This window comes from Hippopotamus amphibius, chromosome 10 (genome assembly GCF_030028045.1).
Source record: "Hippopotamus amphibius kiboko isolate mHipAmp2 chromosome 10, mHipAmp2.hap2, whole genome shotgun sequence".
Lineage (NCBI taxonomy): Eukaryota > Metazoa > Chordata > Mammalia > Artiodactyla > Hippopotamidae > Hippopotamus > Hippopotamus amphibius.
The window spans coordinates 47,733,339-47,757,541 of record NC_080195.1 but is presented as its reverse complement, the minus strand read 5'-3'; the positions used below and the strand labels follow the sequence as shown (position 1 = coordinate 47,757,541).

The window sequence follows — 24,203 nt, the reverse complement described above, 5'->3', positions numbered from 1 at the left end:
GGCCCCAAGGACACAGGGACGGGCAGAACGGCAGTGGGACCAAGAAGAGGACCGAGGAGGCTGTGCTGCTTTCTTCACATCTTTCTTGTGCCTTATCCCTACTGTCTACCATGTCAGTTTTTTATTTCAGAAAGGACAACCGTGGCTCTCTTACCATTTTGCAGAGGGCTGAGAGGAGAAAAAGTGAGTCCGTGAGACACTAAACACAGGTTCTCTGAGGTCAGACACACAGCCTCTCCAAACTGAGTTCTAACCCCCTCAGCCAGCCCTCCCCCAGACATGAGCATCCTGACCACCGCCCTGCTGCTGAGCCCACCAAAACGGTCAAGGAAGCATTACCAGTTCCGCGTAACGTATGATGACCACTATGGAAAAAAATGTTTAAGTATGTGCTGGGATAGCAAGTTTAAGAGTGATATTTATTTTTATCTTTCGACGTGTTATTGGGTTGTTCTGACATAGAAAATTACGTTAAGTATAAGTTATTACCAACATTGCATTTATATATTTTGCTGAGATTGGGACCTCTCAAAGCATGAGTTCATTTCTGACCTAAGTCTACGTCCTCCCTTTGGATTCATATATCACAGAGAAACATGAGAAAAACAAATAGAAACAAAACCAAAGATGACACGCGATTCTCTTTTTTAGCTGGTTTCCCAATAAAGCAATCTTTAATGTTTACCAAAATTGGGCCATAAAGCTCTACGAGATTCTATGCATGTGGCCTGACCTTTCCTTTCCCCACTCAACGCCCACCAAAAAGCAAGAGAGCCAAATGTAGAAACACAGAACAGCTGTCTGCTGGCAAAGACAACATCCCATTGTACACAGCCACACCCTGACACAGATACACACCAGCCCCAAGCTATCCCTGCACTCCAGCTGGTTTGACTGCTGCAGATTTTCCGAAGGGCCCACTGAGCTCACCCTCTGATACAAAAGCGGACAGGAGCCACAGGCTGGGGTGGCTCAAATTCTGCAGGCAGCGCCAACGCCCACACGGACGCCTCTTTGCTGACCTCCCAGGTAGGGACAGGACCAGAAGGGAAGGTTACCTTGCAGACGGCCGCCTGGAGCACTGCGTCAAAGCCACCCTCGGGGGCATCACGGTTCCGGGACACCCTCTGCTTCCGAACTTCCTCGTTGAAGCTGTCCACTCTGTCTGTGAGAGGCAGCAGATGGCGGAACCCAAAGGAGGGGACACAGTTTGGGAATAACTTGTAACTAGAGAGAAAGAGGAAAACAGTCACTTTTCCTTCATCGTCTCCGAATCTTAAACAACCCAGTACTCTGTGCATTTACTGAATACGTTGAGTGGCATCGACGAATACTCACTCAGCACCTACCGTGCGCCCCTGGGACAGGCAAGGCAGGGAGAACAGAGAAACGCCACAGTCCCTACTCTCCAAGCACAAGCCCTCAACTGCAGGCGAGACAGCACATACCAGGTTGTAAGTGCATGAAATGGACAAACGAGTCAAAGGAAGCAGAGTAGGCTACTGCAGTCAAAGGAAGACGTCACGGAGAAGCCTTGTCATGGGCCTTGGAAGATGCAAGGGCCTGGTGTACCGGCACCGCAGCCGAGGCAGCGCTGAGGGGAAGGAAGGTTCTTCCTGGCTAAGGAAGGCGGGCAATATTGAGTGAGGGCAGAGTGACTACGAAAACAGCTTCTCACAACAATCCTGCTGCTGCCACGTGCCAGAGGATCACACAACCCCTTCCTGCCAGCCACTCAGAGACCACGGGGTGTGCTGGCACACAAGCAAACGCTACGTGCAGCAGGGGTGAAAACGCTCTCTCCGTTTCTTCATTCATTTATGAATGCTGGAACGATAAACCATCCGCTCTCCTAGGTGCACGCAAAGAGACATCATTCAGAAACAAACCATCTTCAAATGGAAAATTCTGTCTGGAAATCTGGAAAAAGGGAAGTACTGCATCTCAATAGAAGGTTAATACCATGTCTTTCTCGTGAATGTTGGGTGTTCTCATCTTCAGTCTGAAGTAGAGAACTCAAGTGGCCCCCTTCCTGGAGGAAGTGAGTCCGATCACAGTTGCAGGAATTTCAGTTAGATACATAACCAGTGAAATAGGAAGAGGGGCCTTACTTGTTTCCAAAAGGATTCACTGGGGTAAAGGAGAGAGGGAAGTGCAAAGGCAAGGCCCCTGCAGCAGAAGGGAGCACAGAGAGCACCAGGGCAGAGGGAGGCCAGTGAGGCTGCAGTGCGGGGAGTAAGGACAAAGACAGGCTCTGAGGAGGCTGGGGAGGCCAGCTGGACCGGACTGGGCAGGCCTGTGGCCGTGTTAAAGAAGCCTCTCTTTCCGAACAAAGATAAAAACAAACACTGACAGACGGGCACGAGGGGAGGGCTTCGTAATGCAACTCCAGCCACCTGCGTGGGTAGGGAAACAGGCTTAGCAACTGCCAGGGGCTCCTGCCTAACTGCCGCCAAGAAGGGCGGCCAGGGCAGGTCTGAGAGGTTCCTCCATCACAGGGGCAACCCTGGCCTTGCTAAGAAGCTATCCCATTCCCCTCCAGGGCCTACAGCACCTGCTCAGTCAGTCACTCGCAGCACGTCGGCTCTGTACGGTCAGCCCCGCTGCCATTATGGCCACGACGCCCCCTGGACAGGGAGAGCGGCCAGAGGCTCTCCCCACCCGCCTCATCTTTGTTTTTCTCCCTCCCCCCCCCCCTCCACCCAAATCTTCACCCGCCCCTTGTGCTTGCACAGGTCAGGCTCTTCTATAACCCCTGCCTCCGGGCCACCCACACTTTCTATTCCCCTCTCAGTGTGCTGTGAAGAGAAAGGTCGCGGAAAGTGCGTTCCCAGCGGGAAGCGGGAAGTGAGCTGAGGTCCCATCTCGGTGATCGGTGATCGACAAATAGATGGGCCCAGGAGGAAGGAAACGCACAGAAACTCTCACTCCCCTCCCTCGCCCGCCCTGCTGTGCTGTGCGGTGCGGGTCCACGGCTGCAGACGTCGGGTGTTTACTGTCACGGTGGCTGGGGTTGGGTGAGGAAGAGGGGAGAGGGACAGAACAATGACTGCTGTGCAATGAGAAAACCAGAAGAGCTGTGAAAAGCTCAGCTAAGTTAGTTCAGCATTTTTCACCGCTTCTCTTCCCTTCTTGCAAATGGCAGTACGTAGCTACATTCTTACTGTGGAGAATGACTATCAATAATCAGGAACTAGAAAATGTGTGTGCCAGAGAGAAGCCTTCAGTGTAGAGAATTTATTATAACCAAACCAGAGTCACCTCTTAGAGGAGAACAGCTTTGTCACAAGGCTCTGTTGAATGTCTCCCTCATCGCTGGAGAACAATGTCACCTGTGACTAGTTATTTAATTTAACCCCGGAAGAGCTGAGTGAACTGAAGATTTGGGTGTCTGAGGGTCTCACGTCAGGAAGCCCTCCCCCCCCCACCTGTGTCTGTGCCATAGGACCCCAGTTTAGGCCTACTAAATCTTTACTAAATTAAGGATTACCAACCAGGAAAACAAATAAAATAGATATGCTTGAAGAGCCCGGGGGAGTGAATCCCATTTGCAGACGCTAGATCTAGGCAAATCCAGAAAACAAACTAATGCTTCAGGACAATACTGTGGACCATGGAGCTAACAGGGAAAGACCTCCCCTCTTCCTCTAAACTAAGAGAACTGTGGTGGGGGCGCTGTACACCTAACATCAACACATGTTAATATGTAGCCAAGACGGCAGCTTAGCGGGGCAATGCCAGGTGCCAAGAATTGAGAGGAAAGCACTGCACGAATGAATGGACTTAGACTAGGTGGGAAGTGAGCAGGGGTCTCTTGGCAAAGGGGCTCCCCCGACCCCAGTGTGTTGGGGCCTGACAATGGTCCAGGGCTTGGGGCAGAGTTCTAACAGGGACAGATGATGGACCTCAGGAACAGGGCTCTCTGCATAAAGCTGAGTGCTACAAAGAGCTGCCCCGTCACTAAAATCAAAACCAGAAAAATTCCAGCCACTGGCCTGGGAAAGAAGCAAGGAAGATGCACTCCTGGCCCACGGGCAAGATGAATCACCCATAAAGGTTGTAACTCCAGGCCTGAACAAGTCAGAATTCATCACTTTTACAGGGAAGGAACCCCCTGCTGAGAAATAAACAGGAGAACTAGTCCCACAGTGAAACCAGCAGAATCCTAGCAGTAGGGAACAGAAAAGCTCCCTGCAGGGAAGTAAGTACACCTGGGGCGTGGGATCCCCTGATGGAAAACCTCTGATGAAGAGGAGCTAATGAAAAGTTATAGACCCCATAAGAAATAAATCACATGAAGGAATGTCAGCAAATTCAACCAACTAAAGGATCTGCAGGTCAAGAAACAGATACAAAATTATCTAAAGTACTTTAAAACAAAAATATTTAAAACATTCAAGGAGAAGAAGGAATAAATACCAAAGACTAAAATGGGATATAATTAGGAAGAAAAAAAAATCAGAAGGCTATGAAAAAACAGTATGAAAAACAAGTCTGAAAGAAAGAACCAAATAAAAAATACTGTCACGCAAATTCAAAAATGAAACTTCAGTGTATGGATTAAAAAATTGATGAACAAGGTACTGGCACAAAAACAGAAATATAGATCAATGGAACAGGACAGAAAGCCCAGAAATAAACCCACGCACCTATGGCCAATTAATCTACCACAAAGGAGGCAAGACTATACAACGGAGGAAAGATAGTGTCTTCAATAAATGGTGCTGGAAAAACTGGACACCTATACGTAAAAAAGTGAAATTAGAATAGTCTTTAACACCACACACAAAAATAAAGTCAAAATGGAGTAAAGACCTAAATGTAAGATCAGATATTATAAAACTCTTAGAGGAAAACATAGGCAGAACACTCTTTGACATACATCACAGCAATATCTTTCTTGGGCCATATCCTAGAGTAAGGGAAATAAAAACAAAAATAAACAAATGGGACCTAATTAAATTCAAAAGCTTTTGCACAGCAAAGAAAACCATAAACAAAATGAAAAGACAACCCCTAGAATGGGAGAAAATATTTGCAAACGATGCAGCTGACAAGGGATTAATCTCCAAAATTTACTAACAGCTCGTGCGGCTCAATATAAAAAAACAAACAAACAACCCAGTCAAAAAATTGGCAGAAGACCTAAACAGACATTTCTCCAAAGACATAGAGATGGTCAAGAGGCACATGAAAAGATGCTCAACATCACTAATTATTACACAAATGCAAATCAAAGTTACAATGAGGTATCACCTCACACCTGTCAGAATGGCCATCATCAAAAAAATCTACAAACAATAAATGCTGGAGAGGGTGTGGAGAAAAGGGAACGCTCCTATGCTGTTGGTGGGAATGTAAATTGGTGCAGCCACTATGGAGAACAGTATGGAGATTTCTTAAAAAACTGAAAATAGAGCTACCATATGATCCAGCAACCCTACTCCTGGGCATATACCTGGAGAAAAACATGGTTCAAAAGGATGCATGCACCCCAATGTTCACTGCAGCGCTGTTTACAATAGCCAAGACATGGAAGCAACCTAAATGTCCATGGACAGATGAATGGATAAAGGTGTGGGAATTCCCTGGCAATCCAGTGCTTAGGACTGTGTGCTTCCACCTCAGGGGGAACGGGTTCTATCCCTGGTCACGGAGCTAAGATCCTGCAAGCTGCGAGGTTTGGCAAAAAAATAAAAATAAAAGTGTGGTACTTACATACAATGGAATGTTAGCCATTAAAAAGAATGAAATAATGCCATTTGCAGCAACATGGATTGACCTGGAGATTATCATATTAAGTGAAGTAAGTCAGATAGAGAAAGACAAGTATCATATGATATCACTTACATGCAGAATCTAAAGAAAAAAATGATACAAATGAACATATTTACAAAACAGAAACAGACTCACAGACTTAGAGAATGAGTTTATGGTTACCAGGGAGTAAAGGAGTGAGGGAGAGATAGATTGGTAGTTTGGGACTGACATGTACAAACTGCTATATTTAAAATAGATAGGGACTTCCCTGGCAGCCCAGTGGTTAAGACTTCACCTTCCAATGTAGGGGGTGCAGGTTCCATCCCTGGTCAGGGAGCTAAGATCCCAGGTGCCTCGCAGCCAAAAAACCAAAGCATAAAACAAGCAATACTGTAACAAATTTAATAAAGACTTTACAAATGGTCCACATCAAAAACATCTTAAAAATAAATAAATAAATAAAATAAAATAGATAGCCAGCAAGGACCTACTGTAAAGCACAGGGAACTCTGCTAAATATTCTATAATAACCTAAATGGGAAAAGAATTTGAAAAAGAATAGGTACATGTACATGTATGTATAAGGGAATCACTCTGCTGTACACCTGAAACTAACATCATTAATCAAGTATACTCCAATATAAAATAAAAATTTTTTTTAAAAATCGAAGAACGAAATGGTGAACTGGAAGAAATTTTCTATTATGCAGCTAAGGGAAAGAAAGAGGTAGAAGTTATGGGAGAAAAATTTAGAAACATGAAGTTTAGAACGAGAGGCCCCAACACATACTTAGTACTGTTAGAAAGAAAATGAGAGAATCGGAGAAAGGAGTCAGATGATGTCTGACAATTTTCAAGAATAAAGCTACATTCTCAGATTAAACAAGCACAGCAAGTTCTGAACAATGCAAATAAAAGTACTGAATCCAAAGTAGCCACACTGGAGTGCATATCATTACAGGACATGCAAAGCACTGGGAAATATTAAAAGCCACCAGAGGGCTTCCTAGGTGGCGCAGTGGTTAAGAATCCACCTGCCAATGCAGAGGTCACGGGTTCGATCCCAGCTCCAGGAAGATCCCACATGCTGCAGAGCAACTAAGCCCGTGTGCCACAAAAAAAAAAAAAAAAAAGCCACCAGAAAGAAGGAAAACCATTAAACAGCAGACTTTTCATCAGCCACAGGATGTTTCAGAAGACAATGAAATAATACCATCAAGGTGGTAAAGGAGTACCATGACCTCTTGGAAGAAATACAAAGGGTAAGAAAAAACATAAATAATGAAGGATAAAATGCATTATCTCACTTGCAAAGATTTTTATGTATGTTTTTCTATTTTTGTGTGTGTGTGATGAGAACATTTAAGATCTACTCTCTTGGGAATTCCCTGGGGGCGCAGTGGTTAAGAATCCGCCTGCCAATGCAGGGGACAAGGGTTTGATCCCTGGGCGGGGAAGATCCCACATGCTGTGGAGCAACTGAGCCCGTGCGCCACAACTACTGAAGCCCACAAACCTAGAGCTCAGGATCTGCAAGAGAGGCCACAGCAGTGAGAAGCCCGCACACTGCAAAGAAGACCCAAACGCAGCCAAAAATAATAATAATAATAAAAAGAAAGAAATCACACATTTAAAAAAAAAAGAGACCTACTCTCTTAACAACTTTCAAGTATACAATTATATATTTCAAGTGTAGTATTGTTGCCTACCCTATCGCCACCACGCGGTCCATCAGAGCTGCAGAATGCATTCATCTTATAACTGTACGTCTGTACCCTTTCATCAGCATTTCCCCCTTCCCCCACCCCCTGGCAATCACCACTCTACTCTCTGTTTCTATAAGCTTGGCCTTTTTAGATGCCACATATGAGTCCTGGCATGTATGTCAGCAGCAGCCCAATATCTCTAACAAAAGAAGAAGTGTTCAGAGCCAGAAATAACAGGCCAAATTAATCCATCAAACCCTGTATCAGTGACTATCAGGTGACTCTTCCCAGGAACACTATTTCTATTTGTCAGAATAGCAATCAAACAGTTCTTTAATCTCATGATTAAAAGTATTTTTTGTACCTTCTTACGGCAGCCCTGGTACTACTTACTTCAGTTCTGGCACTTCTGGTTCATTCTAAGATGGGAGGGGATAAGCCTAGGATTTTGATACTCTGGCAGAAACATCTGCAGAAGGAGGAGGGACAAACCTCAGGAAAGCCCCATGAAAACCTGGTTTTCTTCTGAGATGTCCTGCACAGGTGGTTAAATCACTCCCCCTGACTCCCCCATCTCCCCAAAACTTCCTGGGGCTACTGCTGCTGCTTCCACACCACCACAGGGGAGGAAAACCTCACAGAAGGTACCACTGAGAGAGAACGCTGTGATTTTTCTCTCCACATGAGCTGAAGGAAAAGAACAGACAAGGATCACAGACAGCAACTACGGAGCCAAGTGTGGAACTCAAACTGAGACAGGAAGACACGAGTACAGCCATTTTGGCAAAGGACCAACGGAACGGCCTTGAGCAAGCGGGCTTGACAGGCCAGAAAAACAGCGCCTAAAAGCTAGGACTTCTGAGACTACCATCAGAGATCCACAGGAGTGAAAGATTAGCTCTATCAATGTTCCACTGATGACCGTACACGGTTTCCAAAGGACAAAAGCAAAACTATAAATCCGCCACCTAGCAGAGTTGCCAAAATCCCAGTTCCCTGAAAGATATAGATAAAAGCTTGACACACATTCCTAAGTTGTTTTTGCAGGAAGCAGGCCCCCGCCAGATGAAAACTGCTGACTGTAGGCACACAGACCCTAGACTGGTTGAAACCAGAGAGCTGATGATGCTCAAAGCTTCGCCTTGATGCCGACTACTCCAAGAATTTAGCACAAGCTGCCCAGGCACCCTGCAGCCCCCTCCCTCACACTACCTTTAAAACCCCTTCCCAGAAAGTCCTCAGGGAGTTGACATTCTTTTCCACCTTCTCCCTTGTGCACACACTTTATCCTTTGAATAAAAAGCTTTTCTTGCCTAAGAGTCTTGTGGGAGCAACGTGCGTTTCTATGGTACTGCTGTTCAAGAATCTGGAGAGGGCCCAGTAACAGAAGCAGTGAAGCAGAGTCAGCTGGGAGACAAGAGGGAGTGGTAGGGACTGTGGAGGCCAAACAACATGTGGGACAAGGCTGGCTTTACTAGACCACCTAGTTTTTTGAGAAAACCTAGAAATCCTGGCTATTTGTTAAATCTTCTATTTTGAACTGTTGGTAACTAATTCACAGTGCCATTAAAACTGAGGAAAGCAAACAAAGCACGTGTACAGGCTGGATCAGGAACAGAGACAGCCTGATCACATCCCCCCGCTCGCTCTGTTCTCCGCCAGGAGCAGGGCTGAATCTCCAAGGACACCCAGGCGACGGCACACAGTCCACCACCTGGACGCAGGGAGATACACTCAGCCTGCTCACTCAGCCATGGAGTGACTCCCTGAAGTGCTGCCCAGCTTAGGGAAGAGAGATCTGCATGACCACACCTGATGTTTCCTTCCAAACTCCCATTCTTTCACCGGATTTCCTGTCTCCCGAGCAGCTTGTCAGCGCACTCATGGTCAAAAATCCCACTGTCTACATACAGTTGGTTCTGCCTTCTGGGGCTTGGAGAAGTAGCTCTGAATAAGGAGAGTGTAATAACCTTGACTCTTCAATGCTGAGGGCCCTGAGCCAGCCCTTCATCCCTGCCGGCTTCCAATCTAGCATCTGATAGTTCGCTAATGGTCCCCAGGAGAACCAAAGTAGCATAACCAGAGGGCAGAGGTGAAAGGCAGCAGACAGAATCACTACTCCAGGGGAACTGAAAAAGAATTTTGGTTAAGATGCTATTGCCCCTGGTAAGTAGCGCATCTCCAACAACAAGACATGTGGCACTGGGACGCAGCTGAAAAGGGCCTTGGGGACAGGACCAGAGTAACAATAATGCCAGCAGCCACCTGTGTTCAGGAGGAAGCTAAACCCAGCAAATGAGGACAGCTAGTGCCTGTTGGTGGCTGAGGAACTTAGAATCTCATTTGTATCTAATTTTTTTTTCTTGTCTTATTGTTTTTTCCACCATTGTGTTGCTGCAATCCCTGGGGAAGATCTAAGTTAGCTTCTAGGAGAGTGTATAGAAGGATCAGGAAGGATTCAGAACGTATAATACCAGCATAAATACCACCTCGCCCCAACCCTCACCCAGCCCAACCCAGAACTGGGAGCTGTTGAGGCTGCCAAAGAGGAGCTGAGAGGTTAGACAGGCTCAGGGGCTTAAGCGTGGCCCTCCTCCCCCAGGGGCATCCAAGGAGACAAGAATCGAAAATGACATCACAAGATGCCTAAATCCCTGAGTCACCACTTGAAGAAGGACTGCCACAGAAAGCAGCTCTCATGAGATTTTGCACAAGCAAGAAATAAACTCTCACTGTGTTGGTTCCACTGAGATCTGGGAACTGCTTATTACTGCAGCACAGACTGACATCACCCTTAGGCAAGTGCCTAGAAGGCTGGGTGCTTTTGGAATGGGTATTGTTACTCAAACTCAAGTAAAGCACCCGTGTGGCAGTGTGATTTGGATGGGGGAAAAGGAAGCATTATATTAATGGACACAGACTCTGGAAATCGTTCATCTTGATCGATATTCCAAGTCTACCCCTTACTAGTTGTGTAATCTTGGGTAAGTTACTTATTTCTCTCTAAGCCTCAGTTTCTTCATCTGTAAAATATAACTCACTTTTAAAGAACTCGAAAGATTGCTACGAGATTTAAATGAGATAATCCGTTTAAGGTATGAAGTGCAGTGGGTGCCTGACACTTAGTGAGAACTTAAGTCTTAGTTATTCCTTATCTAATGACTGTTTTGGGGCCACACATGCCAAAGCCTGACCAAAGTTGAACATGGAGGTGAGATGAGAAAAAGTTGGAGGTTATCAGTTACTGTTGTCACACTGCATAATTTTGCCACTTAAAAGAACACCTGAAAGCCTAGAAAGGAAACAAACCAACCTCACAGACGGTGTGTTAGGGGAGGTGGGGGAAGTGACCCTCCACTTCCAATACACAAATGCACCAGGACAGAAACCTATTCACCAACCCCCTTTCCTCTTCTACTGTGCACAGCTCCCATATCCTTGCTAGAACCCAGCTCCGTAGAACAGAATGTAGGAGCAAAGGCCACTCCAACCTTGTCCATAGGATCCTTCTATGAGCAACCCTCCAGGCGTGATGCCCTTACAAGCCACGTGTGAACCAATGGAGCCTGGGTCCCCAAGTCACTGCGCAGAGGACGGGTGTCCACTGATCAGGAGACCCATTTGCACTTAGGGGAGCAGAAAATAAACTTCCATCAAGTTTAAGCCATTACATACTTTTGGATTTGTTCACTGCAGTAGTTAGAAACTCCTGTTCTCTAATAATTTGTTGACTATTTTCTAATTCAAGTACTTATGTTGGGAAAAAAATCATACCTATAAAGTGCAGGGTTTTCATTTTGTTTCGTCAAGGTAAGTTATAGTTATTCATAGAAACAATAGGAACAGACTCTAAATTCACTTATTCCAAACATCTCAGTCACTCCAAACAAGGGGAAAGTTTAAGTTGTTCTGCCTGCTCCCTCCTTGACCATAGATGTCTGTCGCTTCCTGAGAACCCTCTCTAAAATCTATTAATGCAGAGAACTGTGCTACCTCACGTAGGCAGGACAACAAATGAGCTATCATCATTTTACCTTTACACGGCCTTGTAACAATGTATTTCTTCCCCGCAGAGGGAGGACTGAGCCAGATCCAGATCATCCTTCATCAAACTTAACACCGAAGCCAGGTTCCCTCCCCCCACCCAGATACACCCTCCCTAGTCCTTGTTTAGGCTCAGTCTTCCCACTAATCCATTAAATACCCATCCTTAAACACCCAACAGAAGGGCAGCTGGTCACTCACCCAATGCAGGGGTTGGTCTGGTACCTCGGAGCTGTGTAGGAGAAAGGAGAGATGTTCTTATCTACAAAAGAGCCGAACCCCAGGCGGAAGTTGCTGGTGAGCTTCCTCATCTCCTCGGCGAGCTTGGTGCCCAGGCTCCGGATGTTGTCTAAGTCATCCTTCATGGACAGAGAGAGGTCCATCAGGTAGTACAAGTCCACAGGATAATCCTCCACCTGTCGCACCTGCAGCTGGAAGGAAGTCTTGTCACCTGTGCCAATAGAGAGACCATGTGTGTTAGAGGTCATTCAACTTGCTGGGGCTGAAGGGATGGGTTTTGCTTTCAAAGCTGGTCACCTCTGACTTGACTTTAGCCACTGTGTGCCTCTCAGAAAACACCTTTCTCCTGGAAGCAGAGTGACTGAAGGGAATACGGGTGCTGGGGATGCAGCTCTGGGTTCTCCTTTCACACACAGGGCTCAGCATCTTTAAGGAAACTCTTTAAGAACCAGTCTCCTGAGTAGTGTTCTGTTTTCTCAGCAAAAAGCACCCTTAGGTAATTGGTAGACAGTGAGCTAGACAATTCCACGGACACAAATTGGGTGAAAGTAGCCTACCAACCACATAACAACTTCCAAGAAAGCAACAGCCAAGATGGGAATGTGGCCAGGAGACTGTAAGGGTGTGTGTGAAATAGAAAACAGGGGAGAAATGAACAATAGAACGGTACAGACAGGAGTAAGGACTGAGGTGGGGAATATAGGTGTACAAGGCAAAGGAGAGTGGAAAACAAAGATGGTTACTTAAAATACCCCCAAAGGGCAAAAATGTTTATGCTTATGCCGTGTCACCTATTTCTGCATCCCTAGCCATTTATCAAACAATAATATTTAGTTCTTGGGCATTTCTGACATCACAGACACAAATCATTACTATCAAAAATTATACGTATAAATACATGTTCCGAATTTTAGCACCATCAAAGAGAAAAGAAACAAAAGAAAAAGAAAAGAAACACTACTAGACTTGTCTACAGCTACAAGAAAGAGAAAATAATTTTTGGTTCTACAATAAGACTGTCAACAGACAAAGGAAAAAGAAATTGATTCAGAGGAAAAGAACAAAGAGGAAAAGGCAGTGTCTGGGAGGCGTGGCCTCTGCAAGCTCGCTCTTGAGGTGTGCAGAAAAGCCCAAGTCAGCGCAGTAACTGGAGGACACAGGCCAGGATAATGATCCTTCATCATTTCATAATCTCTGAAAACACACTGCTCAGAAATAACTTCAGGAAGTAAATTCTATCAGGTGAGTCTATCTGCCCTCAGGCTCATTAGCCTCTCAGAGGTACCAAGCCATGTCCTTGAACTCTTCGGGTAGAACTGTCCATACACATTTGAAATCTGGACGTACTCTGCGTGTTCAGAGGTGGCCTCCCATACGCCCAAGGGTCCACAGTCACTGCCTCATCTGCCCGCAGTCACGTCTCAGAGGAACCAACCTTTCACCTCAAGCTGACAGCCAGCGAGCTGAAGCCTCCTTAAACGTGCAGGAGAGGGAATCGAGTGCTCTGTGCTCCCCCAGCCTCCTCCCACCCCAGACGAGGCACACGTCATTGCCTGGACTGTGAAGAATCAAAGGACCAAGAGATTTCAGTCCAAGTTCCAGCTCTGCCCCTCAGCGAGGGGTGCAGCCCGAGCCTCCGTCTCCTTAACTGTAAAATGGCAACAACAGCAGCACCACGGCAGTAAGCTCGGAAGCGCTCACGTGGGAAGGAGCGTTTGGTAAGCGGCGAAGGCCTGCCCAGATGCAGATTATTATAATTACCACTGTGGTCTGAGCGAGAGCCGAGCCTGCTTGCCCCGACTTGTCCCTGCATGGGCTGCTCTAGGTGCCTCAAGACTGATGTAGTCTGGGTTGCCTGTTGGTACGAGCCTATTTTTAAAAACCACTGGCGTCTGATTCAAACAGAGGAATGTTCGAGATTCCTTCCAGAATGAACTCCGGACTGCTACAGTATCTGTCTCTGGTTCCCATGAGGCAGACAGCAGGTCCCCGCACCGGGCCCTCCCCATCCTTGGATGCCACACCACAGTGGGGGAGGGGTGGGAGGGCCTGCGATTGTGTCCCCTCTGTCCCAGCCCATGGCCTCTTCTCAAGGTCTTCTGTGTTTTGTTACCTGTGCCCCTCCCCCACGTCTCCAGCTATACCGTCTTTTAACCCACGTCTGCCTTTGGGGGGATGACGGCAATCACAGAGACGCACTTTCGGACCAGGAATCAGGGGGCTAGCTTGGATTCGGGGAGGCTGGGAGGGAAGTGGAGGCTAGCCTTGGAGAGCAAGAGCAGGGAGGGAATCCAGACCGTGTCACCAAGGCCTCAAGACCTCAGGCTCCTTTCAGCTTGCTGCTCAGTTTCTGGATCAGTAAAATGGGATGCTAATTACTGCAGGTATTGAGGAGACAGCACATATAAACACCATACAAATGCTTCTACGTGAGAAAAACTTCGACCTCGGTTCCCCTGAAAGTCAGTTATTAAAGCCGTTTCCTGCGGGGCTAAAAAGAAAGAACATTCTGCCAAAAACTTGAGTGTGAATGGCTAACAGCCTTGGGTATTATATTTAACTCCAAATTTTCCAGACATGAAGGCAAAGAGGGAAACAAGATGTGATCCATAGGTCTCTTTGTATGCTGAGAGGCTATCTGTTTTGAAGTAAGAAATCTCTTGCCATTCAATTCTAAGAGAAATTGATCACTAAAACACACACACACCTCCCCAAAGGGAGGCTGCAAATGTTAAAAAAAGTTTCTCTCCCAGTTTTCCAAGAAGGGAGGGGTGTAAGAAAAAGGGTAATATCATTAATGTTCCGAAGGAGGGTTTATGGCCACCTTATCTATGCTGGATCTTAATGCTACAAACTCTTCAGTGGGCCTTGGCAATAATGGAATGTTCTCTCAGTGTAATATAGGGAAGAACCTCTGTATTCTGCTACAAATTAATCACTGAAGAGATGTTGCCTAGAAGCTTAAATTATACTTACCGGCCCATCTCTGGGAACTCTGACTCCCAGGTAATGAGCATTAAGCTAAAATACCTTTGTTTAGCTCACAGGAAACATCCTGACCAGGCCTGCCTGTGAACAGCTGCAGGAAGGAAGAAATTAACACATCCCCTTCAGAGTCTGGTGGGAACCAGGACTTTACCTCCTCCCCTTTTAGTATTAAAGAAGCCTGAATTCTAACTCGGGGAAGATGGTTCTTTGGGATACTAATCCACCATCTCCTCGGTCTGCTGGCTTCCCAAATAAAGTTGCTATTCCTTGTCTCAACAACTCGTCTCTCGAATTACCGGCCCGTTGTACAGCAAGCAGAACGAGCTTGGACTCAGTAACATCAGCATATTTTGGAGGGACTGACATTTCCGGACCAGTTCTCAGGGTGAGTGCTAAGCGTGCCCCAACTCCCCAGCGAGGGAACCCCCATGGTTGGCTGACTGAAGATGAAGCCAGTGCCACGGGCCAGGGGCACCCTCTTCCGGGAGAGGGTCTGGTGACCTCCTCCATCTTTGGGTACACTTCTGGAACCATGCACACTTGACACACTCAACAATACGTGCAGCCACCCAGTTCTGCACCACCCCAGACTTTAAACCAGTCACCACCTCCGTGAGTCCAGGCGCGTGAGCGCCGAGCTCGCCTTCACTGCGAGTGCTTAAGCTGTGCCCGTCTCTGGTGACACCACCCCAGCCCACACGTCCCCTCCTCTCTCTCCACATAAGACCCCTACAGGCTCCTCTCCCCGTGTGGCTGCAGCCCTCCTCTCTGCGGCCATCCCCCACAATCCCCGCCTCAGGACCAGCAGCAGGATCAGAGAAAGAGGATAAAGCAAACCCCAAGGAAAAGCTGATCACCTCGCACTTGTGAGGAGGAAGCTACTCCTGCAACCAGCCCCTCCTGTGCCCTGCTGGTTTTTCCTGTTTCCAACGCACCCAGCCCCAGCTGTATTTCGCACAGAATTCCTGCCACTGCTCGGTTCCCAAGTGTAGATTCTCCCACCCTAACCAAATATCAACCCGCATTCCCTCTGAAATGTATTTTTTAAAGCTTTCTTCTGACGTCCCTTCAATAAAAAGTGAAAAGTTAGCTTTTTCCTTAGGAACATATTCCAGATGACAAACATTCCCAGAAAATGAAAGTAGAGAATTCTAGCAACAGCTTTTGGTTTTTTTAAGATTGATTTTTGTCAAACATTAAGACAAAGTACTATCTCAACAGATAAATACTCTTGCTATCCCCAATATAAGCAGTTTTTCATTCCCTAGAATTATACTTCTGTTCTAGAAACTGAAACATTAAAATCAGCTATGTTATAAATGGACTGCAGCTGAACAGGGAATCAGGGCCCTAGTGCACAACCTCTAAGATGATCATCCAGCTCTTTGTTCACTGCAGCACACGGCAGTTAGTGCCCAGAATTAAATCCAGACCCAGAACCAAAGAGCTGCCCCACTGGCCCAGAACAAGGCTGCCGTGTTGCACCAAACACCACTCCCTGCCTCAGAATTCTGACTCCTGACAGATGGAACCACTGGAAGACGTTATTGGCCTTTACAGTGTCGGACCCCAAGCAATTAGGTCTCAGCATTTCTAGTCTCCTTGAAAATAATCTTACCTTCGTTCTGGCTGCTATAACAAGTACCATGGACTAAGCGGCTTATAAACAACAGAAATTTATTTCTCACAGTTATAAAGGTTATAACTCCAAGATCAGACCAGCATGGTCAGGTTCTGGTGAGAGCCCTCTTCTGGGTTTCAGACTACAGGCTTCTTGCTGAAGGGGGGAAGAACCCTCCAGGGTCTTGAGGGGTTTTGTTTTGTTCTGTTCTGTTTTTATAGCACTAATCCTATTCATGAGGGCTCCACCCCACAACCTCTTAAAGGGCCCACTTTACTTCCCAATACCATCATATTAAGGGTTAGAATTTCAACATATGAACACTGGAGAGAGACAAACACTCCGTCCACAGCAAAGCACTATCCACCCATCATCACGTCTTCTTAAGCGTGTGCACTGTCAGTCTGGGTAGCGGAAGCAATAACTAAGTCAGGTACCTAGCACCTCCAATCAGAACATGGGAGAGGGGAGAAAAGCAGTATACACACAGGGGGTGGCAGGAAGCCCACCTCAAAAGCCACCTATCACCTGCAGTTTAGTTAATAGTGTGATACCCAGGTCAGTTTCCTGGCTCTGATAACACATTCTGGTTACGTAACATGTTGTCATTGGGAAAAGCTGAGAAGGGTACACAAGGAACTCTATTATTTTTGCAACTCTCGCGACTTTACAATTACTTCAAAATAAAACGTTAAAAAAAATGTTAAAGCGACCAATCAAAGGTCATTCTTTAAGAGGCGAAGGGACGGAGGCATATAAAGACTTAAGTAAACCTTTTCTAATTGCTCCTCTAGCTTTTTACCATTTCAATACGCTTTATTCTAAAGTATATGTCCTTTCTTAAGGATTTTATGTTCTTTATTAAGGTTTTTTTAACATTGTCATCCTGACGTACAGTTTCCAGGATTGGAAACAAAATGGAAAACATGATCCTGTGTTTATACAAAACCTTGCTTAAAGTTTGGCAGTTCCTCAGAAAGTTAAACACAGAATTACCATACGACCCAGCAATTCCAATCCTAGCTATATACTCAAGACTATTGAAAACATGTGTCCACACAAAAATGTGTACATAAATATTCATGGCGGCATTAGTCATAACTGTCCCAAAGTGCAAACAGCCCAAATATCCATCAACTAAAATGTGGTATATCTATAAACATATAATGGAACACTATTTGGCCACAAAAAGGAACGAAGTCCTTATACATACTACAACAGCAATGAATCTTGACAATATTTTGCTTAAGTGAAAGTAGCCAGACATAAAAGACCACATATTATCTGATTTAAATGAAATGTCCAGAGTAAACAAAATCACAGAGATAGAAACTAGATCAGTGGATGTTAGGGCCTGAATGTGGCGTGGAGGCAGAGGATAAGGAGTGACTATTAACGGGTACAGTGTTTCCTTTCGGGGTGATGAAAATGTCCTGGAATTACATAGTGGTGATGTTGTATTACCCTGTAAATACACTATAAACCACTGAATTATATACTTCAAAATGGTGAGTTTTACAGTATGTGAATATATCTCAATTTAAACAAAACAAAACAAAAAATTCTGCTTAAAGGAGGGGAAAATTTATCTTTCTTTTTTTTCCAGGCTTATCCTGGAACAATAAATAACCTTGCCTTGGTGAAGTACCTCATGTATTGTGCTGAAGCTTGTCCCTGACTAATCTAGCATAAGGCTAGTAAAGTGCTACATTTCACTCAACAAATACCTATAAATGAGGTATGAGGGAGCAGGGCAAAGGAGGAGACACGAAAGCATTTCTAAAAGTATATAGTGGAAAAACCAACCATTACATACCTGAACACCTCTCTCGGAGTCATGAGGGCATTACCTTGAAGTAAGTGTGCACTTGGTAAACTGCAAATGTTGCTAACTGCAACGTACCATTCTCCTCTTCCCCCAGATAAATATCTGTTTGCCTGTACTTCTCTTTATAAATACTGAAATTTTCAAAATTTTAAGAGGCATCATTGGCTTCAAGTATTTCTATATTTGAGAAGCATGTTCACAAGGCTCTAGACCTCTAGGAATGTGGATTTTCATCAGATCTCCTCCTAGTCTTCATCTCTACAGAATGAAACACCCTCACAGCTTGGGTGTGTCTTCACAGGGCAGCCAGCCCCTCCTTCACCTTGACCCCTGCAACGCGCTCTCCTTCACCGCACCTTCCGTAGGACCAGAGCTGCACATAGCACTCGCACCACAATCTGGCATAAACACAGGATCATGTTTCCCATTTTATTTCCAACACTGGAAACGGAATCATCATGCTTAGTGAGAGATACTATCCCAAATAAGACTGATTTCTTTCTTTAATTGGGCATACGTTGAGCTTCGTGCAGAAATAAGCATAAATTTGATGCATGAGAAGTCTGCCCTAGGAAGCTGCCCTCACTCAGATCACTTCTTTGGGGGCTGTTTTAAAAGCCAGTTGATAAGTCAACCCAAACAGTCTCTCTGCCTTCGAGCCACACCTTAATTCCGACTTTAAAAACTGGAATTGAAACTGTGACATCTCTGGCTTTGTGTGACCTCCAACTCTTCCCTAAATTAAATCTACCCTAAAGAATAAGGAGTTGCCACCATGAAGAATATTTGCTTGGAGAGCGCACCACAGGCTCAGAGCAATTCTAGGTGAGGAGTTCCAAATGTAAAAACCACGCTCGATGATGACCCTCAAAGCATAACTCTTTTGGCGGTGTTAACTTTGGTCCTTGTTTTCAAAAATTAAGTGAAAACACTATGCAATAATAAATATATTACTAGTATATGAAACATATGAACACGTATATAAAGACAGAAGATCTAGTAAAAATAAAAAGCAGTATTAAAGTGGATGACTTTTCAAGAATTTTCTTGAAGTGACTGTTGCACTGTTATGATAAAAAGGAAAGTACACCATTGATGTCAGTCGATAACCATTCTTCTCATGCACTGTGTCCTGATATCTTAATAGTCCACAACAACGCCTACATCCCCTTCTAGGTCAGAGCCCTGGACCCTGAGCCTGACTCCACGTAGGGAGAGGCGTTCGTCTTCCCCCAGAGGACACCACTGGACATCGGCCAACAGAAAGACTCAGCTTCCTCTTCTCTGCCCAGTCACACAGCTCTGTAAGGGCTCCCTTCTCTCAACTCTGGATCTCACCAAACCAAAGGCAAAGCATCCCTTCCAGTGAGATGACGTGTGAAAACAGTAACTGCAGCTACTCTCAACACTAATCCCAGGACCGTCCTGCAGTTCGTGCTGCTCTATGCCTCACTAATACCCCCCTTCTGTTTCTTATTTCCAAGACAATTCAACAGGCAAAATAAAACAGTTCTCAAAGGTGACTCAGAGCTCTTTCAAACAACAAGAAAAAGAAGCATTACTGAGTGCTTACGATGTACGGGGCTGTGCTAGACCCATTTCTGAGACATGAGAATCTCTATCCAAACCTAGATGTGGCTGACTCCAAATCTGCATCTTTGGCCATTACTCTTTGAAAATAATTAAAAGTTCTTAAAGTGCATTACACAAAAAGTCTCATTTAAGCCTCTGAGTGTGGCTGTGAGGCATGAAGGTGACAAAGACCCTCAGATGCTTAAGGAGTGGAGCAGCTTGCCCAGGGCCCCCGAGTTAGGAACAGAGCCAGAACCAGAACCCGGGACGGCCAACCAGATCCCTCATCTTGCCACTGCCCCAGCCGCCCTAAAGTCTAAACAAACCATCTGGAAATAGTTCTTGCCAGTGGTTTCCTAGACAATGAGAAAGAAGAAAAGGCTAAAAATCAATGGGATTTGGAAAATAAAAAACCTGCCTTCTCTCAACAATGTGATACTTTCTAATTTGGCCACATTCACATCTTCCCTTGACATTGCAAGGGACCTAACACGTAGAATATGAGACGACAAAGGTGGTGAACTAGAAGCAACCGTGAGCTGTGCAACCACAAAGACCCAACACTGAGTCAGGTTCGCAGCTCTGACTGGAGCCCTCGAGCACCCAGCTCCTCAGGTGTAAAATTACGTCAGCTACCTTCAGGTAGGTCAAGTGACTAGCACATAGTACGTGTGCAAAAACTGTTAGTTCCCTTATATCACAGTCAACTCCAGGGCTGGTGGAGGCTCCACGGTCATAAAAAAATATATATCTCTACTCTGCAAGTTTGTCCCTTCAGAATGCTACTGATTCAAATGGAATTTACTGGCTGGAAAAAATGCTTTCACCGGGCAGTAGCACGTTCTCTGAGAATCTTGCACTAATTAGGGAAAAAACCTACCAGCGTCCTCCCATAAAAAAACAAGGACATTCTTCACAATAGTCAAAAGGTGGAAACAACCCAAGAGTCCATCAATGCGTGAATGAAATTAAAAAATGAGTCTATATGTACAACGGAGGATTATTCAGTTTGAAAAGGAAGGAAATTCTGACACAAGCTACATCATGGCTGAACCTGGAGGAGGTTACCCCAAGTGAAATAAGCCAGTCGCAAATGGACAAACATGTGAGTCCACTTATAGGAGGTACCTGGAGTAGTTAAACTCACAGAGACAGAAAACAGGATGGTGCTGGCCCGGGACTGTGGGGAGAGAGTGCAGGGTTAGTGTTTAATGGGTTCAGAGTTTCAGTTTGGGGTAACAAAAAAGTTCTGGAATCGGACAGTGGTGATGCTTAGACAACATTGTGAATATACTGAATGCCACTGAACTACACACTTAGAGACGGTTAAAATGGTAAATTGTATGTTACATCTATTTCATAATTTTTTAAAATACCCAAGATACTCTGACCATCCACAAAGGCCTCGGACTCTGCTTCCTGGGGTCTGGGCCATGCCTTGCCGTGGCCCCCTCCCTGCCGGGCTCATCTTCCCACCATGGTGAACAGGTCCCCCCCCAAGGGCACTTACCCGGCCGCAGGTTCACCGTGACCTCCTGCGGCGTCATCTGGATGACGTCGGACCCCGCGGGGCTGGAGCCCTTGCTGCTGAGAGGCAGGCTCCGCAGGACCTGCGTGCTGCTCACCGGGCTCTCGAACTCACTACCACAGCCGTTCCGGACCAGGTTTGCCTTCAGGTCGCACCGGGAGGTGACTGAGCGCAGGCTGCCGAAGTCCTGGAGGCACGGAAACGGGGGGGGGGGGGGGGGGGGGGGGGGGAAGAGGGCAGGCGGCGGTCAGGGCGGCTCCGGAGCACTGGGGCTGTGGGCTCAGCGCCGCCCCGCGACCTCAGACCCTCTACATTCCGTTTCCTAAAAGCGGCAACATGATAATCCCCGCCCCACGCGCCTCACCGAGCACCACGAGGATTCAGTGAGGGGCTGCCTGTGAAAGCACTTTGTAAGCTGTAAACATGCACAGTAAAAATGTTTGGTCTCATTGTTATTTTAATGGTCAAAATGCTCATTTATAAAATGTGCCTGTCTACATGATAAGCAGGAGAAAATAACTGATACGGTCAAAAGTTGCATAACTAAAATTTTTTGAAAGATACCATAGGAGTGGCCGAGGAGTCGTCACTCAGACATCAAGAGTTAACTTCTGAGCCGTTCCCTCATCTACCATGCAGGCCCAACCCACCTCCAGAGCAATGCGATGATACACACTGTACCCTCTTGACCCCATGGGCTCCTCCTAGGGATTTACCGGGAGAAAATTATCAAAAGGAAGGCAAAACTGGACAAGAAGATACATAGTATGTTCTTTAGAATAGCACAATCATAGACCTGTAAGCCAGAGTCTCTAAACTGGAAGAAAAATATGGTATATCACCTCAACAGATGATATAATCATCACAAATAATTACGAAGACTAAGCAGAAATTTCAAAACATTTATCCTAAAAAAAAAATCAGAAGATAGAGTTGCATCTGCATTAGGATTCAAAAGAAAAATTAAAAAATGAAGATAGTGGAGGTGTTGGGGAGAGAGAGAATAAAATGGTATTTTCTTTTTATGTTTATTGTTTAATCAATAAAGCTACATTGATAAAAATCTTTTCTTAAGTTGGATGTAAGAGAAGGTTGGGTATCAGGATGACCCACCCTCATCTGCAGCACTAGAAGTTTGGGCCATTTCCTTTAAAAAGAAATTACATACTTTGTTATAAAGTAGGATACCTGCAAGTACTGATCATTTCCCAGTAAGGGAGTTCTCAGTGGCAAAGCAAACCCTTTCATTGCTAGATGTAGAAAAGAAGATCCCCTCCTCCAGCTGGCCAGACTGGAATAACGGCTGAAGAAGTTAGACACTCTCTTTTCCTTCCCGCACTGTAAACACTCTGCCAAAGAGCCTCAGATGAGTCAAGAGTCCCCTGACCGCAGAGGGACCGCCCTCCCCCTGCAACATGGTCTAGGATGCCTGAAGACCAATCAGTGCCCACTGGGGCTTTGCAAGATTCAAGACCAAGAAGTCAGGAAGACTCTGCAGTATTTTTAAGTAAGTAAAACCAGATGTGTTGTTCTGGGCCTCTGTGATTTTGTTTTCTTTGTTTGTTTATAACTGAATTTTTTTTTTTGTTCTGTATATTGCACCTGTGACATGACAGCAGACCTTGCCTGTCAGCAACCTCAGGGACAGCACTGTAAGTATAAATGACTCCACAGACACTGTGGATCAAGGTGAGAAAAATGACTATTCTAGAAATCATAAGATTTCAAAGCTAGGGTTTCTAAACTGGGTTCAGAACAGTCAAGCTTGGCTCTGATAAAGCAATTCTGATGAAGCAGTAAAAAAAATCATAGGGATGGGGGAAGGAGAGAGAACTTCCTGAGGGCCTCACAGGTATCAATCAGGCTGTCTCAAGCCCTGTGAAGCAGAGGTTGAATTCGCTGTCCAGAGCTGCAAGGGCTCAGGGCCTCGCCTGCTCAGAGCTTACCTGGCTAGGAAATTTCTGAACTGCCCGGCGGCACACCGGGCCTTGCTGCCACCTCCTCCAATTCCGAGGAGCTGGCTGTCCTCCACCCAGTTCTGACTGTCAAAGAGCGCCTGTCTTGAGCAGACCAGTGCGCATCCCCAGCACCAGGCTGGCGACCAAAGCATCGTCAGTCTCCCTGGAGCAATGAGAACCCCCAGCGCCCCTCTGCTTGTCTGGGGCAGCCTGCCTTCTGGAACAGACCAGGTCACAGAGCCAACCTGCTTCGCCCTAAGCAGGAGGCAGCTGCATGGTTCCTGGCCCGCAGCTTCAGCCATTCGCGTCATCAAGATCATCCCCTAACGCCTGGACAGCTTCACCAGCAATGGACTTCATCCAAGCTTCCCAGTCAGTCTGCTCAGAGGAGGTTTTTGATAGACACTACCAGTCCCTGAGGGAGGACTTGTACAGGGCCACCTGCTGCTCAGGGAAGATTACCTGCTGGGCTCCTCAGGAAACTTCATGTCCGGGACATACTTCCCAGACCCAAAGAGCTGAGAGGCGGCCCCAGAGTGCCAACTGCAACCTTGTTCGTGCAGCTGGCTTTCCTGCCTGTACTCTGGGGCTTCGTTACTCTCTAGGATGTTAGGAGCAAAGCCCTCTTCGTGCCCCTCACTGGGAACAGCTTTCCCTTCTTTCTCCTTAATAACACTCTTCAAGGTTGTGGCAAACCTCCACTCCAATGCACAAAGCTTCCTTGAAGTTTGCTGCGCCAGCACAAAAGGCCCTGAACTCCTGTCACCCGGCTGCCAGCACTGAGAACCACCACTGACCACATTAAGATTGCCACTTGCATGATGACTTCAGAAGTGCCAAGCAGGTCAGCAAGGACAGTACAGGGGGCTCCCTTCTCCGCAGCTCCAGCTTCACAGGCAGCAAGAGACAGCCTACTATGGCACTCACACCAATCTCAGACTTAAGTCTCAGGGCCATC

At 46.1% G+C, this 24,203-nt stretch overlaps 1 protein-coding gene across 1 annotated transcript in view; it reads right to left on the bottom strand.

Annotated features, from left to right (window-relative positions):
* Positions 1-24,203, bottom strand: part of ITGB5 (integrin subunit beta 5) — a 113,615-nt gene that overhangs the window by 72,261 nt on the left and 17,151 nt on the right. Inside the window, exons 3-5 of the mRNA XM_057696341.1 lie at positions 21,270-21,474; positions 11,712-11,961; positions 1,059-1,227 (exon numbers count right to left, since the gene is read on the bottom strand). Coding sequence (XP_057552324.1) covers positions 1,059-1,227; positions 11,712-11,961; positions 21,270-21,474 — 624 coding nt within the window. The remainder of the gene's footprint in view (positions 1-1,058; positions 1,228-11,711; positions 11,962-21,269; positions 21,475-24,203) is intronic.